General features: G+C 38.7%; 1 protein-coding gene across 1 annotated transcript in view; it reads right to left on the reverse strand.

Moving 5' to 3' along the window:
• SDHAF3 (succinate dehydrogenase complex assembly factor 3) overlaps window positions 1-14,295 on the reverse strand; it is a gene marked incomplete at both ends in the record, with an annotated part of 36,615 nt that extends 22,320 nt beyond the window's left edge. Inside the window, one exon of the mRNA XM_081996505.1 lies at window positions 14,134-14,295. Coding sequence (XP_081852631.1) covers window positions 14,134-14,295 — 162 coding nt within the window. The remainder of the gene's footprint in view (window positions 1-14,133) is intronic.
• Between the last annotated feature and the right edge of the window lie 385 nt (window positions 14,296-14,680).

Genomic DNA, 14,680 nt, shown 5'->3' on the forward strand with positions numbered 1-14,680 from the left:
CAGAAGAACCCACTGAAACCATCTTACGATTTCAACATGCTTTGCTGCAAGTCACAACCATTAAATACTCAAAGATGTAAATGGCACCAAGCCCCTGCAATACACCATATATGTATAACGTGTTACACATGTATACAGAAAAAAAATCCTAAAGGGTTGGAAGTAGTTAACAGGTGTTTCACAAACTGAATTTTCTACATGTTAACACCAGAGAGTTGATTCTAGTCAATGCTACAGAAAATGTCCTTAAGAAAAGAAACAAGTTTTTTGGAATGTCAAATGAAGTCAGAAAAAACTTTTTTGTGAAAATGATGCAAATAAAACAAAATGCAGAACACAAAATTTCCTAGGAAGAACTGACGGATATGAAAGCAAGGTCCAGAACCCTGAACAACTCCATGTTACCAATACTGCTTTCTTAAAGGATAAAATAATTTTTAAACAAATGCTGATAAAAAAATTCTCAAATAGATTTTCAACCTAGACACACATAAAATAATCACTCTATGATAGTAAGTTCATTCAACTTTAAAACATTAATGGTGACATTCTGTTTCGACCAATTCATTAGTTAAAACCTATTGTAGGATGTGAGTTTTGATATATAGCCAACCTCTACTGCTTGATGAACACATCAGTCGTAAAACCGTTTGGAAATTCCATATTTTCCTATTTTTTGCAAAACAGCTTAATATCTATTTGTCTGGAATCAGACATTATACACTCAGGAGAAGGACCTGTAGTTGTCAGTGCTGACCTTCCACCTTAATCTTTCCATTTTAATTGTTTCATTATTCTCCACTGGACTAAAACATTTTTCCATTCAGAATGAAGTGCACATAAATGACTGCAGAAATTAATCTTTATCACTGGAAAAAACATACATTTACAATAGTTAAAACATCCTAGTTTCAAAACAGACACAGAAAGTTAAACAAAGCAAACCAAAACATTTTCATCTTGCAATTAGGCTCTTCCAGAAAACCAAAAGGCATCAGTGCTGTAAAATCAGCAGCAAGGACCAGACAACAGTGAACAGGCAAAGGGCTGTATCTAAATTGACACATGGTCTGCACCAATCCTGCAGGGCCTCGGGCTGCCTTTCTATAGCACAAACTATAGAACCCAAGCTGCAATTTAAAGCAGCCATTTCCCAGGAAACATGCATGAATGCAATGATACTGGCACAGATGGCTTTTTTCACAGTTAATTCTCCAGGGTTCAAATCACATCACCCAATCATCACAGGTTTCCCACCATTAACAAGTAAGTGGTCCATGTTTAAAGGGCAGGGGGAGAATATATATATATATTATATGTTATATATTATATATATAAATATATAATGTAATTAACAGATCTTCTCTCATGAGGAACATAAAACTAAAACCTTTAGAAAAACACACACAGGTGGATGTGTGTGAAAAATCAACAACTCATTAGCCATACCAAAAAGCCTTCCATTACTGGCAGGCTGGATCCACACAGATGGAAGGTGTCAGGGCCAGAAAGATGGCACCCATCACCTCAGTCCAGGGTCTGCTGGTCCAATTACCAAAACAGTCTTCTACCTCAGGCGTCTGCAGAGGCCAAGACGGGCCCCGTCCACATCTAAAACATCAGCTGTTAAAAAGATGGTGTGTTCATCTTATTTAAAGTTTGGAGATAGCAATATGCCGTTATTCATGTCCCAGGACAGCTAATCACTGAATAATGTCTTTCCAAAATTTAGAAAAGACAAACAACAGGATATTCTTACCCAGGATTCCCTTGTCTATTCACATTGCACGGCTTCTTAGTTCTTGCTTGGCAGATGCACCTACAACTTGGTCAACTGTTTTTCAATATGCCTAAAGGTTTTATAAGGACTTGTCCTGCTGCAAGTCATTGAGACTTTTGCTTCTAAGTTATCCTCATTACAGTCCTCCACAAATCCCGACACAGACACCTTTCTACCACCCAAAATCCTTCCATAATGAAACTTCCTGAGTCCCAAATGATTTCTGAGTCAACCTCTACTTAACTAAAATACTGCTCTGCACAAAATGTTGAAGAATAAAGGCAGCTTTCTGTATGCATTGCTGTTTTTCTAGCCCTGGGGTTTAATACATCATCAAGAAACAAAACTTTAAACAGCTCCACTGTAAAAGATAAATATTTTATTGTTTATAGCATAGATTGTTCTTATCAAAGAAAACAAAAGACAAATGGCAAACTGCCATCAACGTTTCTAAAAACAAAAGGTCTACCACAACTATTTTCCTCTATCTGGTCAAGTTGGGGAAACTAGCTTGTTGCTGAGAAGTGGCATCTGCCGGCAGACAGGCACTCCACAAAAATCATACACCAATAAAATTTGGGGGGGGGGGGGGGGGGGGGAAGGAAAATCAGAGTTCAGATTATTTACAAACCAACTTTCACTTGCTTCTTGACTGATAGGATGATATTTTTCTTAACAATGCAACTCCTTTCAGTTATAGTGATGGTACTGAATTGCCCATGAACCAGAATGACATTGCTAGCACTGCCTATGAAATTTCTTTTCACTAGTCAATCAGCAGTGGAACTAGTGAAAAAAACCCACAGCTATATAAGATGTCATCTTTGTAAACCACTAAGGACATAATACACATTTGTTATTTAATTAAAACTCTTCACATCATGGATCTCTTAAATAAATTCTTAAAATGACTCACTGTAATGGATGTTAAAAAGCTTGCTAGCGTGCTTCACTGCAAACAATCAACTGAATTTAAAAATTCAAGAGGCCCAGAAAACAGCTGAATATTGTGATTTGCTGTACATACTAAAATTAATTCTAAGCATTAAATCAAATTTTAACTACTGTAAATGAAGTACGTACACAGAAGTCAAGTCATTTCAATATGAACCACAACATCCTCAATTTTAGAGCAACCTGCTTATACCTCAGCCTAACGCTGATCTACACCTTCTGCATGATACTATTCTTATAAGCCACAGTTCCTGTAACTGTGGCAGACTATAGCCTTTTGGCCTAAAGTATTATGGTGGATGACTGATACATGCCATATTCATTTTGGAAGAGACAGAAAAAAGAGAAAGAGATTCAGTTTAAATGTTTCAGCCACTTCCATGAATGAAAATAGGAATAAATATGTTTTTATATTATATTTCCCTTTTTAAAGAAAAATTCCTACTCTTAAGAACACCATGCAATACCAGCATACTTTACAACAGTATCTAAAATCTGGCATTATTAACAAAAAAGTTTTTATTTTGGTGAACAAAATATGCATATTGGGTATCCCTCCTAATGCCACAGTAGCAAACAAAGGTGTGCTTTTATGTCACTGAAGTATGACATCTGACATCAGATCTGCAGGCAAAGAACTGGCTGGTTATCCAACTGCCATTACCAAATGTTGATCTGAAACATCAACAATCATTCAATTGTTAGACTTAGAAATTGAGGGAGGCTGCTGTTGGTAAACACAAGCCACGCTCACAAAAAGACTCAGGCTCCAACTCAGTGCTGGTGTCCTTGTCACTCCACTGATGACCTGATCACAGCACATCCCAACTCTCTTCAGCCTCACAACATTAGATGCCTACAGGTGGAAGCCAGGGAACTGCTGTGCACGTGATTCTCATCTCAGTGCCGAGTCCAAGACATAGGCTAGGCACATGGAGGCAGTATGGGTCTTCCATTGGGTCAAGAATGCTTGCTGGAAAATTTACTTTACTGATCCAGACTACAAGACAAGACCTTGGAAAGAAAGACTGCAATGAGGAAAAATAAAGACCAAATACTATATGATGTTTCAAAAATATGCATCTATTAGGGAGTACAGAAAGAAGTAAGTATTTAAGTCACCAAATGTGCCAGACAAAAACTTGAAAAAGAACAAAAGAGACAAAACTATCATGTTGGACCATTTCATCACAAGACAATGGGAAAAACACTTTGAAGAACTCCCAGACCTTTCCAACTGCAAGAAAAAAGGGACTTTTACCATGTCAATATCTGTTGGGAAAAGTATAGTCATATGCTGGTAGTCTATAAAGTTCCTAGAACATGATTATGAATTTTTTTTTTTTTTAAATATTGTGGAGGCTAGTGCAGGGTATTTATCTTAAGGCTGGTTCTCCATCACAGGTTTGACTCATCTACAAATCCAATTGTGAAAAGCAATTTGAGTAAAAATCATCACAAAATGAGGTATCACCACTCTGAAAACAGAAGAATGAAAGAGGAATATACGAGATCTTTTTGCAGAGACATCAGATATATTTCTCAAATAGAGAAAAACAATAATGGGCTTCAGAGCATTATTCTGCTCTGAAGAATTTCAGCATGATTGAGAAACGTGAAGTGTCAGGGAAACACTTAGAGGGATAACAGAGTGCTGTAGGTGCCCTTGTCTCTGCTATGGTATCAGAGGGTAGCTATGCTAAACACTGCAAACTACTAGGTTTTGCTGTTGGGTTAGCAAACTACCCCAATGCAAATCAAAACCAGAAAACACATCAAGAAATCATTATGGCTCAACCAGGTGGAAACCACAGTAAAGTTTTTTAATTAAAAAGCCTTCTCAACATCTTCAGCAGCACATTAACAAGTCTCAGTATGTATTTTAATAAATAATGTAACAAGAACAGAATCTGTATATTATCTGTATATATATATTTTACAAAATTCAATATGCTATTTGGCTCTAGTAGAGGAACAAGGCTTCTCAATTTAAGCATTTGCTGCCATCTTGTGTACATTTCAAAAACTGCAGTCTTATGAAGGATACTTTTTATTTCTCAGTCAAAAATCAGCTATCAGACAACACATGAGGGCATTACAGACTTCAGATAGAAGGTGATGAAGTTTCAAAGACTGCTAATGTAATATGAATTCTTCCCTCAATACAGATTGTAGAGTGAGTAATACTATACATCAAACAACATACAAAATCAATTCAGTTACATAGCCTTCTGCTATATGATGATAAAAACCAAAACTGATTATGAGCTAAATGATATTTGGTGGTCTACAGAAAATAATCCAGTTTCTCTGGTTCATTCTATGAAGATATTAATATCACCAACACAATTCAATACCTTCAGTCATGAAATCTCCAAAGAAGCAATGGTGATGTGGACTTAAATTCTCATCCTTCCACCAGGCTGCTTGTGATTCAGCTTCAGAAGAAAAAAAAAAAAAGAAAGAAAGAAAGAAAAAGGAGGAAAAAAAGAAAAAAGAATCTTGCAGGGACCTAATCATCTGCTCATTTCCTCTAAATTATGGAATAGAATAGTTCAGGAAGAAGAAAAAAAATAGCATAAAACTAGTGTATCAATTTTATATCGTTTGGGAATTCCCAAAGGAATAGGCATCTACAATTTAAGGATCAATTACTAGCCATTCATGAAAGAGGGGTGCAAGATTAATTTAGAAGGTATTCTACAGATTTAGCCAGTTACTGCAGTGAGGAAAAGCGCATTGTGCTCTTTCACCTCAGTGTGCTCCGTCTTCCACTAATATTCCTGCAACAACAACGAAGGAGCATATTAACAGGACTCAAGCTCCCCACATATCATTGAGCCTAGAAACTAATACTCAGTAACTCTACTTCTAATATCACTTCTAACTTACTTTTAGTATAATGAACATTTCATTAAAAACACCTCATCACTTTACTTCTGGAAATTGCCTTTAAAAACCTATATATTCAAACATTTTATCAGACTTATTTTATAAGTTTTCCAAAACACATCCTTCAAAAAAAACGCAGTTTGAAATTAGCAGCTTCAAGACACAAACAAAAATATATCAGCAAAATTTTCTGCTCTGTGTATTCCCAGGAGAGAGCTGCATAAACAGCAGGATATCAATTAGAAGATACATGGTTCTAGATACAGTCAGCTTCAGTGTTAAAGACGACAAAGCACTTGGCATTATGAAAGACAGCTAAAACAACATGAAGATTGATAAAGATGCTACTACATACAAGATTATGAAGCCAAATCTGCGGTTTAGCTTCTTGCAAAAAATGTATTTGATTAACTGACTTTAATATTAGTAAAGTGTATAAAAAACGCATCATCCCTTAAAGGGTCCAAACACATCAATGTGTCCTAAGTACAGCTCTACCATTCAGATGTGATACGCACATCTGGGACTTTAAAAATCCTCCAATTTGTATAACGCTACTTGTGCGGACACCTCACGTTAAGCTGAAAGAAGAAAAAAAACAATTCTGAAACAATTATTCAGGTGTGCTCCAGATTCCATTTTAACCCGCAGAAAATACCAATTTGTGTCTACATGGGACAGAAAAGCACATCCATACAGTATGTGCAATTACAGCACTCATAATATTATTGCAGTAATTACAAAATATGGTACTTGATAGCACTTGTGGAAAGTTGGCAGTGTTTATAGTGTTGATAGTGGAAATGCATTGAAAACATAGTAAAACCTACCATGCTTACAAAACACTACAAGCTGACAATATTCACACAAGTACCAAACAAATTCCAGAAAGAAGGTGTCAACAAAATACAAACAAGCAGAAATCCTTTGAAATCTGCAATTCCAATTCACACTCAGTTTGTCAGTTTGACCCACTACATTGTATTAAAACACAATAAAGTCCAAAAGATTTGTGGATTAGTTACCTCAATTTTATCTTAATCTGAAAACCTAAGGTGCTAAGGTTCTCTAAATTCTACTGTAAAATACTTTAAATAATAGACAGTGATGGAATCTCAGAATGGGGGCAAAGCAATCAGAATATCCATCTCCTCATGTTTGCCTTTTTTTTTTTATGAAGTCTAAGAGGAAACAAGAAATCTGAGACTCATAGTTGCACACATATAACTTAAAGACAACTTTTTAAGGCATCAGTTTTCCTTCTGTAACCTGTACAGAGTTAAACTTTTTGAAATGGCTGTCAAGAAACACTGAAAAAGCAGAATCAGGCTAATTTGCAGCAAATGAGATAAATCATTAAATTCAAAGAGTACTTGGGGATCTGAATGCATGCTGCCAAAATAATAGATTCCTGATCATCACAGGTCTAACTTAAAAAAATCTGGAGATCCTGAGAACTATGTGCTATTATGTATATAATTTATACATAATAAAGGCTTGCGATTTCCTAAGTTTCAAACACATACCCAAGTACCACAGTATGCTAGCTAGCATAGTTATGCATATGCTGTGTCTCATATGGCTTGGACAGAATTTTATACTACCACTAGATGGAAACCTGAATTACCTTTTAAACTGACAGTTCTGTAAATGCTCCATTACTGGTTCTGCTTCTACTGTGTCTGACCGTTCCTATTTTGATATTTAGAGATCTAGTCACATGCTGGCTGCCAGAAACCTGTGCTCATTAGGAAAGCATCCAGGAGCAGGCATACACAAAAATTCTACGGTGTCTTCAAATCTGAGAGTACTAACATAAATACGCCTTGCTCATTTCCCAAGCTAGTGTTACTCAATGCAAGGAATAAACTGTTATGCACATTAGAGATTTACCCCACTTCTACAGCAATTTAAACTTCTCAGTCTAAGTTATAACTAGTAAAAATCGGTACCCTCTGCCAAAAAAATTCAGTTGGGATTTAATTAATGCCACCCTTTAAATATCAAAGGCATGTTATATACTTTACAAATAGATGCAATGATCAAATCATCTGAAATTTATAAACCTATTTGCACACCACGTATTTACACAAAGTTCCATCACTTCAGTGGAATTTAGTGTGTGATGTATTACAACCTGAGGTGACTGGCACCCACAAGTGGGTGACGTTACTGTCTGATGTGACCCCAGTGACTCAGATATTATTTCCTGCTGTGTCAAAACAGTTGTAAATAAAAACTTCAACTAGCAGACAGGCACAGTGATCAGGACAGCCATCTGACTAGCTATATGCAATCATAGATATGATAATATAGCGATAATTGGCATAGTAACATGGCAGAAGCATTGAGAGTACTGATACCACAGCTTATGAAATTATGAACTTGGAAAATAGAGTAAAGGCCTAAAACAAAATCTCACATCTGCTTTTAAGTCTTATTTTCCATCAACTCCAGACCACACCATTTTTGAAACAGGAAAAAAAATGCAGTGTATTTACACATAACACAGTCAAATAAAAGAAGTTAATCAAATGCTATCCCACATCATCAATATGTACACATAAAAGAAAAACACAAGAAATCACTGGCCTTAGCAGTGGGCAGATGAATCTGAAAGAGAATGGTGCCACTCTCCAGATGAGAAGTCCCAATGGCCCTTCCCATGACGGGCGTGCACCACACACAAGCCTGCAGGTATCTACCAGGTTACTCCAAGTCTCTTCGCATGAAAGAGCTCCCAGACTGCCTCGATTCTCCACAGAAGAGGAGCAGACACCAGCTCCTGCTTCTAAACCCAAATTTGAAGGAGCACTGAAAGGATGGAAGTGATGCCGTAATATGAAAAGGATGTTATTACCATGAAACTTTGCTACAGAGATCCATGTGGTCAACCTTTGCCTTTATTTTTTTGGTCGAAGGGACAATTGCACATGAATGCTGGTTCAGGAAACTCACCAAATCATGGGTGCACCAAGGCAAAATTGCCATTTTACACCGGCAGACTTCAAACCTTACAGCAAAGCAGGTGATCACAGACACCAGGTCAGAGCAGCAGGCTGATTTCCTGCAGCTGGTCATACCCAAATCCCACATGCTCTTCAATTTATCAGCCACAACTCCACAGCTCTCAGAAAAGTGAGAAATTCTTTCCTGCCTTTTGAGAAATATAGAAGAAAATAGAGGAAATTGTCTCCAATTTAGTTCTTACAAATTAATACCCAGTGAACACCCTAAGTGGGGGCTAAATACATAAGTCTCAGTAGGAATTTACTCTTAATAAGAAGGTTTTCATCCAGGTAGCCATAAAAATCACTAAAAGAAAATTCCAATGTATCCGGTAATGTTACAATGAAATACTACTCTCAAATCCTATTTCACAACTTTTATTAAAGTCATAAAATGGCAAAAACCTTAAAGTCATATTTCACTTCCAAAAAAATTTATTTCTCCGTCAGGCAAAGAAAAGATCACTTATATAATGTACTTCACTGAAACTGATAGCAGAATACAGAAAGTTAGCAGGTTTAGACTTACGCAACCTATATATTTGCTGAAAGACAGCAGAAAGTGCAACCCACACGTCCCATTCTGACTCCAGTACTGGCCACAGTTTCCTCTTCCACCCATCCAACTTACTTTGGATATTTCCTCTTCAAATTCTCCCTTCAACATCTCAATGTATTTTTTAGTTCCAGAAGCTTAAAAATAAATCAAGAAGGGGGAGGGAAGATCATGCTAGCCCAAAGAATTAAGCAGCAAAAAATTCTGTAAGTGTATCCACTCAGGAGCAGAAAAATATGTATCAGGACAACTATGTCCTGGGAAATATCATGAGACCATCCCACAATCTCCCCAGCAAACTAAACATTGCAAGTGACATGGGCAAATGAAAACAAATTTGATGAATTATAATTATTTGTATCATAGCTGATATGATACTGATTCAAAAAATTAGCCATTCCTGAGTGGCTATGTGACCAGGTTCCCCAGACATAGATATACAGTCCCACCTTAATTTCACCAATATAATGCCTAGATTTGTTATCAGGAATGAAGAATGATCACCCTTATTCTGAGTATACAACAGCAGATGCCAGCTCCCAAATCAGTCTCAGTTCATCTGAAAGCTTATAAAAAAGGCTTTCAGAGTCATTCAGAGTCAAGAGTGGCCAAAGAATTTCAAAGGCAATTTATTCAATCTATTAGATTTAAGAAAATGTCATGTAATTCTGCAGAATTATTCTGCTCATCTCAAGACAGTCCAGACCTTCCCATCTACAGGGTCAGGCTTTTTAAACAAGCTATGTACAAAATGGTCATTTTCAAAGGTAAAAGAAGAATTAACTGAAATGATGTAAAACAAATGATTACTAAAATTACTCAACTGAATATTCTACCTTATATCATTTGAAACCTGGAATAAAGTAATCAATATTATCTTAATATCACCTATTCTTAAGTAAGCATTCTCATCAGCTACCATATGATTTCAGAGACTGTTGAACTAATTCACTTATCATATCTGTCAACATTAATTCAATAGCATTCCAAGGTAATAATCACTATCAATCTAATTATATCAGCCGTCTCCTGTAAATGAGTACCAATTATTTTAATTAAAATATTAAATATTTAGAAAATAGAAAGGAACATATATTAATAATTTATATACTTACTTTGAATCTACCTGACAACCATAATTCCTGAACAACAAAGCTTGCTTTCTTTGTATCCCCCTTTAATACTTCCCAGCAGGTTTCAAGACACAAACCATTGATCCAACACAAACAACAGGAAAAACGCAAAGTTTACATTGTTCCACTTTTATATAAATGTGTATGTACTTGCAGACTATTTCTAATCAGTCTTATTCACTTAAGAACTCTTCCAAGAATACTCTCCCTATTTTGTAAACACAAACAGCTCAGTTTAGGTTGCCCATAAAATGACATTAGCCACCTACGCGGTTGCGTTCTAACACTAAACCCCTCAATTCCTGTGCATGGCAAACAAGGAAATCCCTTCTAATCTCCTTTACGTGAAAATTATATGAATCATTCACATACTAAGACAATATCATTTGGTAGCCTTTTTACCTCATTTCTCCCCCCATTTCTTTTTAAAGTTAATCTTAGAAAACTTCCTTTATCGTTCCCCCTGTGCTTTTGTGGACTGTAAGGATATTCAAAATGCCTGTACCCCTCTTTGATAATTAGGCTGAGTATTCACATCCTGCACCAAGATTTGGATACTTCCCAAAAGCCACAGTACAGAGCCTAATATTAAAGAACTACAGCAATATTAGAAGCTATGGTTGCTTGAATGCCATGTAAAATTAAGATTCCTTCCAGCTCTTTTTAAAGCTTTAAACAGTAAAATCCTACAGGTTTTTCACCATGTTTCACAAGAAACAAAGGGAATTCGCTCAGCTTGTTTCTTTGATAAACAATGAATGTGCCCAATTCCTTGAATCAGCATGATTTAAATAGCAAGGGGGGAAAAAAAAAATCTTTTTGGCACAACCATAATGCGATTAAAATGCCAGGCCTGTTAAGTAAACAATTAGCAAATACAAATCAAACTGGAGGACAAGCAAGTATACCACAAACACATATTATGAACTGGTATACTCAAGCACACACAGAAGGTCTGACTATCCAAAAAAAGCCTGAAGAGTTTTAACAACAGTCAAGTAGTTTCATGTTAAAATAAGTTGCTCTTGGAAATGTTCATTCCAAAAGCATATGGGGTGTCTCACTACGATTACACTTCATATTGAAGTCCTTATTCAAAGCCAAGAAACATCAATGCAATCATCATATCCATAATCTTTACCCTCTAGTGAATACACATTAGATGTGCTAATTCGGTATAAAATTATTAATACTATTTTTCTGTAATGTGAGACATCATGTCATGCCACTCTGTACCAGACACCCTGCATGCAATAGAAGGCATGAGGAAAGAACTTTTCCAGATGGAAGCTGAATATTGACAACACTAAAGTGCATGCAGTAAGGTATACACATACCTTAAGGAACAAGCAAATCAGGAAGAAAAGTGCTTGATAAGTGCAACTGCCAAAATATTGTTAACAGAGCTGTAACTAAATTCTTCCCCCAAAAATGGCTAAAACTTAACAGGGAATATAAACATAATTTGTATTAATGTTCTGATGATTGGGGGGGTGGTTTGTTTGGGTTTGGTTTTTTTTTTTTTAATAAAAATAGACATGGAGGCAAGAAGTACAGTTACAGTTCATGTACATGAAGTAGCATATCAGAGCTGCACACGTTGCTAACTGTGCCATTCATATGCCCTTCAAGAACTGGGCGCTTCGCAGATATGCTGGTGTGTTCTGCAAGAACCGTTCTAGAGCCTCCAGCCTATTTCTAATTAAAAGAGTGCCGGGCTGTCCAGGAAGGGTGCAAAGAAGACTCCAACATGAATTAGAGCATCTTTCTCTGCTACCTAATCCAAGTCATCCACAGTCCACCTTCCTCAGTTATCTAGTTCAAGTCTTCAAGGGGCTGGGAACCAGAGCGTATGGTAAGATGCAGAGTCCCACAGGCCATAAATGTGAAAGTCTGATTAAAATTCCACCCTTGAAACAGATTATTATTTGGGAGAGAAAAAATCCCAGCACAAAACAAAAACTAAACATGAGAAGAGCCATATTAACTATGTGCTAATAACTCCCAGCATCTTGTTAGAAGACAGGCATATTTGCAAAGTTCTTTATACGCACACACTCAAAACAGTTATTAAATTAGTTTCCTTTCCTTGAACATATCATAGCTAATAGCACTAAATGTCAGGTTTCAATTTTTAAATTCAGCTTCTGCTCCTTGTAGTCTTTTTTTTTCCCCAGTTTTCCCTGTAATCTGCTTTTAAAACATTTTAAAACTAAGAGACATTTTCACTATTTGTTTACTTCACAGAAATAGCTAAAGATATTTCAATGTAAACATTTTCTTCCTTTTCTAAAACTATTTTAAGGAAGATTTTAGCACTGAAAATAGTAACCCATAACTTGTCTTTTTAGCTCATGTTGAAATTGGAAGCAGTGATGCGGAAACATTTTGGCACTATCAAAGTCAACGGCAATTGAGAATTACAATAGCATCAGGCATTTGAGAGGTAGACGCAAATTTTCCTGATTTCAGGATCTATCAGTTGGCAAGAGGCAATTAAAATACACTTATTCCTTTCCTCTGAAGAGAATACCAGGCAGTTTCTCCCTGCTGGTTCCTCACACACCAGCACAAGGGTAGTAGAGCTCTTCCATCCCACAAGATTTCAGCTACAGCGGGTAGAAGGGATGGGTCAGATCTCCCCCCATTACCCTTCTGTCAGTAAACCGGCAGGCACAGGACACGACCTGTGCTAACCAGCTTCCAGGGCAGAGCAGAACGCAATCTTCTTCCACAGAAAGGAAAATAGTTTTGAGATTCAGAAATACTACCACACCAGTAGCTCAAGGAGCATGAAAATTAATGGGAAGCTTGTCTACAGATCTGTTTCTTGCAGTTGTTTTCATGGTCTAATCAAGGGGTTTTCCTCCGTGTAGTGTCTATCATATTTCCCCTTCGTGTGGATTTTTTGGGGTCTATTAATATGCCAGCATCTACTGGAGTTCAGGCATGTGGGGAAAGCACCTCAAGAGTCTCCCTCCTCTGTTGCTCATGAAACTTGTTACATTCTAATCCTTTGCGAGCGATCCGTTTTTTGGTCGTTGGTGAAACTGGCCACTAAGTTCAGGGGGAGAGATGGAAGTGATTAGCGGAGAAGCAACGTTCACCTAAGACTTGTATCCTTAAGAAACACTCCAAAAAAAACTCACTCAAAAGTGAAATACAAGTTCACGGGGAAGCTATGTGCACCTATGTATTTAGCTAATTATACAATTAGCTAGGTATGTAGTTATAAATATATGTATACACATTTATATAATGTGTTATTATAAATTATGCAGATAATTTTGTGTATATATTTTTATATACATATATATAGTTAATGGCATACCTGCTGTCATTCTGTTACATATACTCGTGTGCGCAGTTATAACCACACATAGATGAGGCACGGAAATACGAACCATAAAAGAACTTGCCCAGAGATGTAGAATTACAAGGAATTTTGTAACGAGCTCGCCCTTCAGGGCCACGTGCCAGGGGAAGACACCCCAAGCACACGAACCAGCAATCAACACCTCAGTGCTAATTAGCAGCGAAGGAGCTAACGGGCGTTTTTTAGCCCCCTCTCCATGACACGAATACTGAACCAAGGGGCAGGCCGGCGAGCTGCGGCCACGGCAGGTAACAGCGGGGCCGTCACAGACGGCGAGGGAGGGCCCGGCCACCGGCCAAAGGGCAACTTGCGGCAGGCCGCTCGCCTGGGCCTTCCCTGCGGGCTGCCGGGGCTCGGGGCCACCCCACGGGCCCGCGGCTCGGGAGGCGGCCCCCCCACCCCGGTCTGACCCCCGCGGGGCGGCGGGCACTTGCCTCCCATTCCCGCAGGAAGCGCTGGGCCTCGGCGGGCCCGGCGGCCTTGTGCTTGCGGAACTCCTCCTTCACGTAGCGGTCCCCCAGCGCCCGCAGGGCGGCTGGCAGCGCCCGGTGCAGCAGCAGGATCCGCCGATACAGGCCCCGCGCGCCGCCCTGCATGGCGGCAGCGGAGCGGGGCCCGGCGGAGCCTTGAGGCGGCCGCACCGGGGGGCGGGGCGAGGGGGCCGCGTTCCGCCCCCCGGCCGGACGCTGGTAGGGCAGGGTCGGGCCCCAGGTCGAGGTCGAGGCCGGGGCCGGAGCCGGAGCCGGAGCCGGAGCCGGAGCCGGAGCCGGGCCGGGTTGTGTTCGGGCCGGGCGATGGCGGCGGCAGGGACGCTCCTGGCAGAGGGAGAAGCGTAGCCCTTGCAGACAAGCTTCAGTGACTGCCGCGTATAAACGCGTCTGGGAAACTTAAATCTCTGCTTTATGTGTCAGAAAATAATGCAGAATAAACTCGGAGCCTGCTTTTTGCAGAACATTCATCTCCACCGTGTTCCTCTGCACA

The sequence above is a fragment of the Phaethon aethereus genome, assembly GCF_964289735.1.
Source record: "Phaethon aethereus genome assembly, chromosome: 2".
Lineage (NCBI taxonomy): Eukaryota > Metazoa > Chordata > Aves > Phaethontiformes > Phaethontidae > Phaethon > Phaethon aethereus.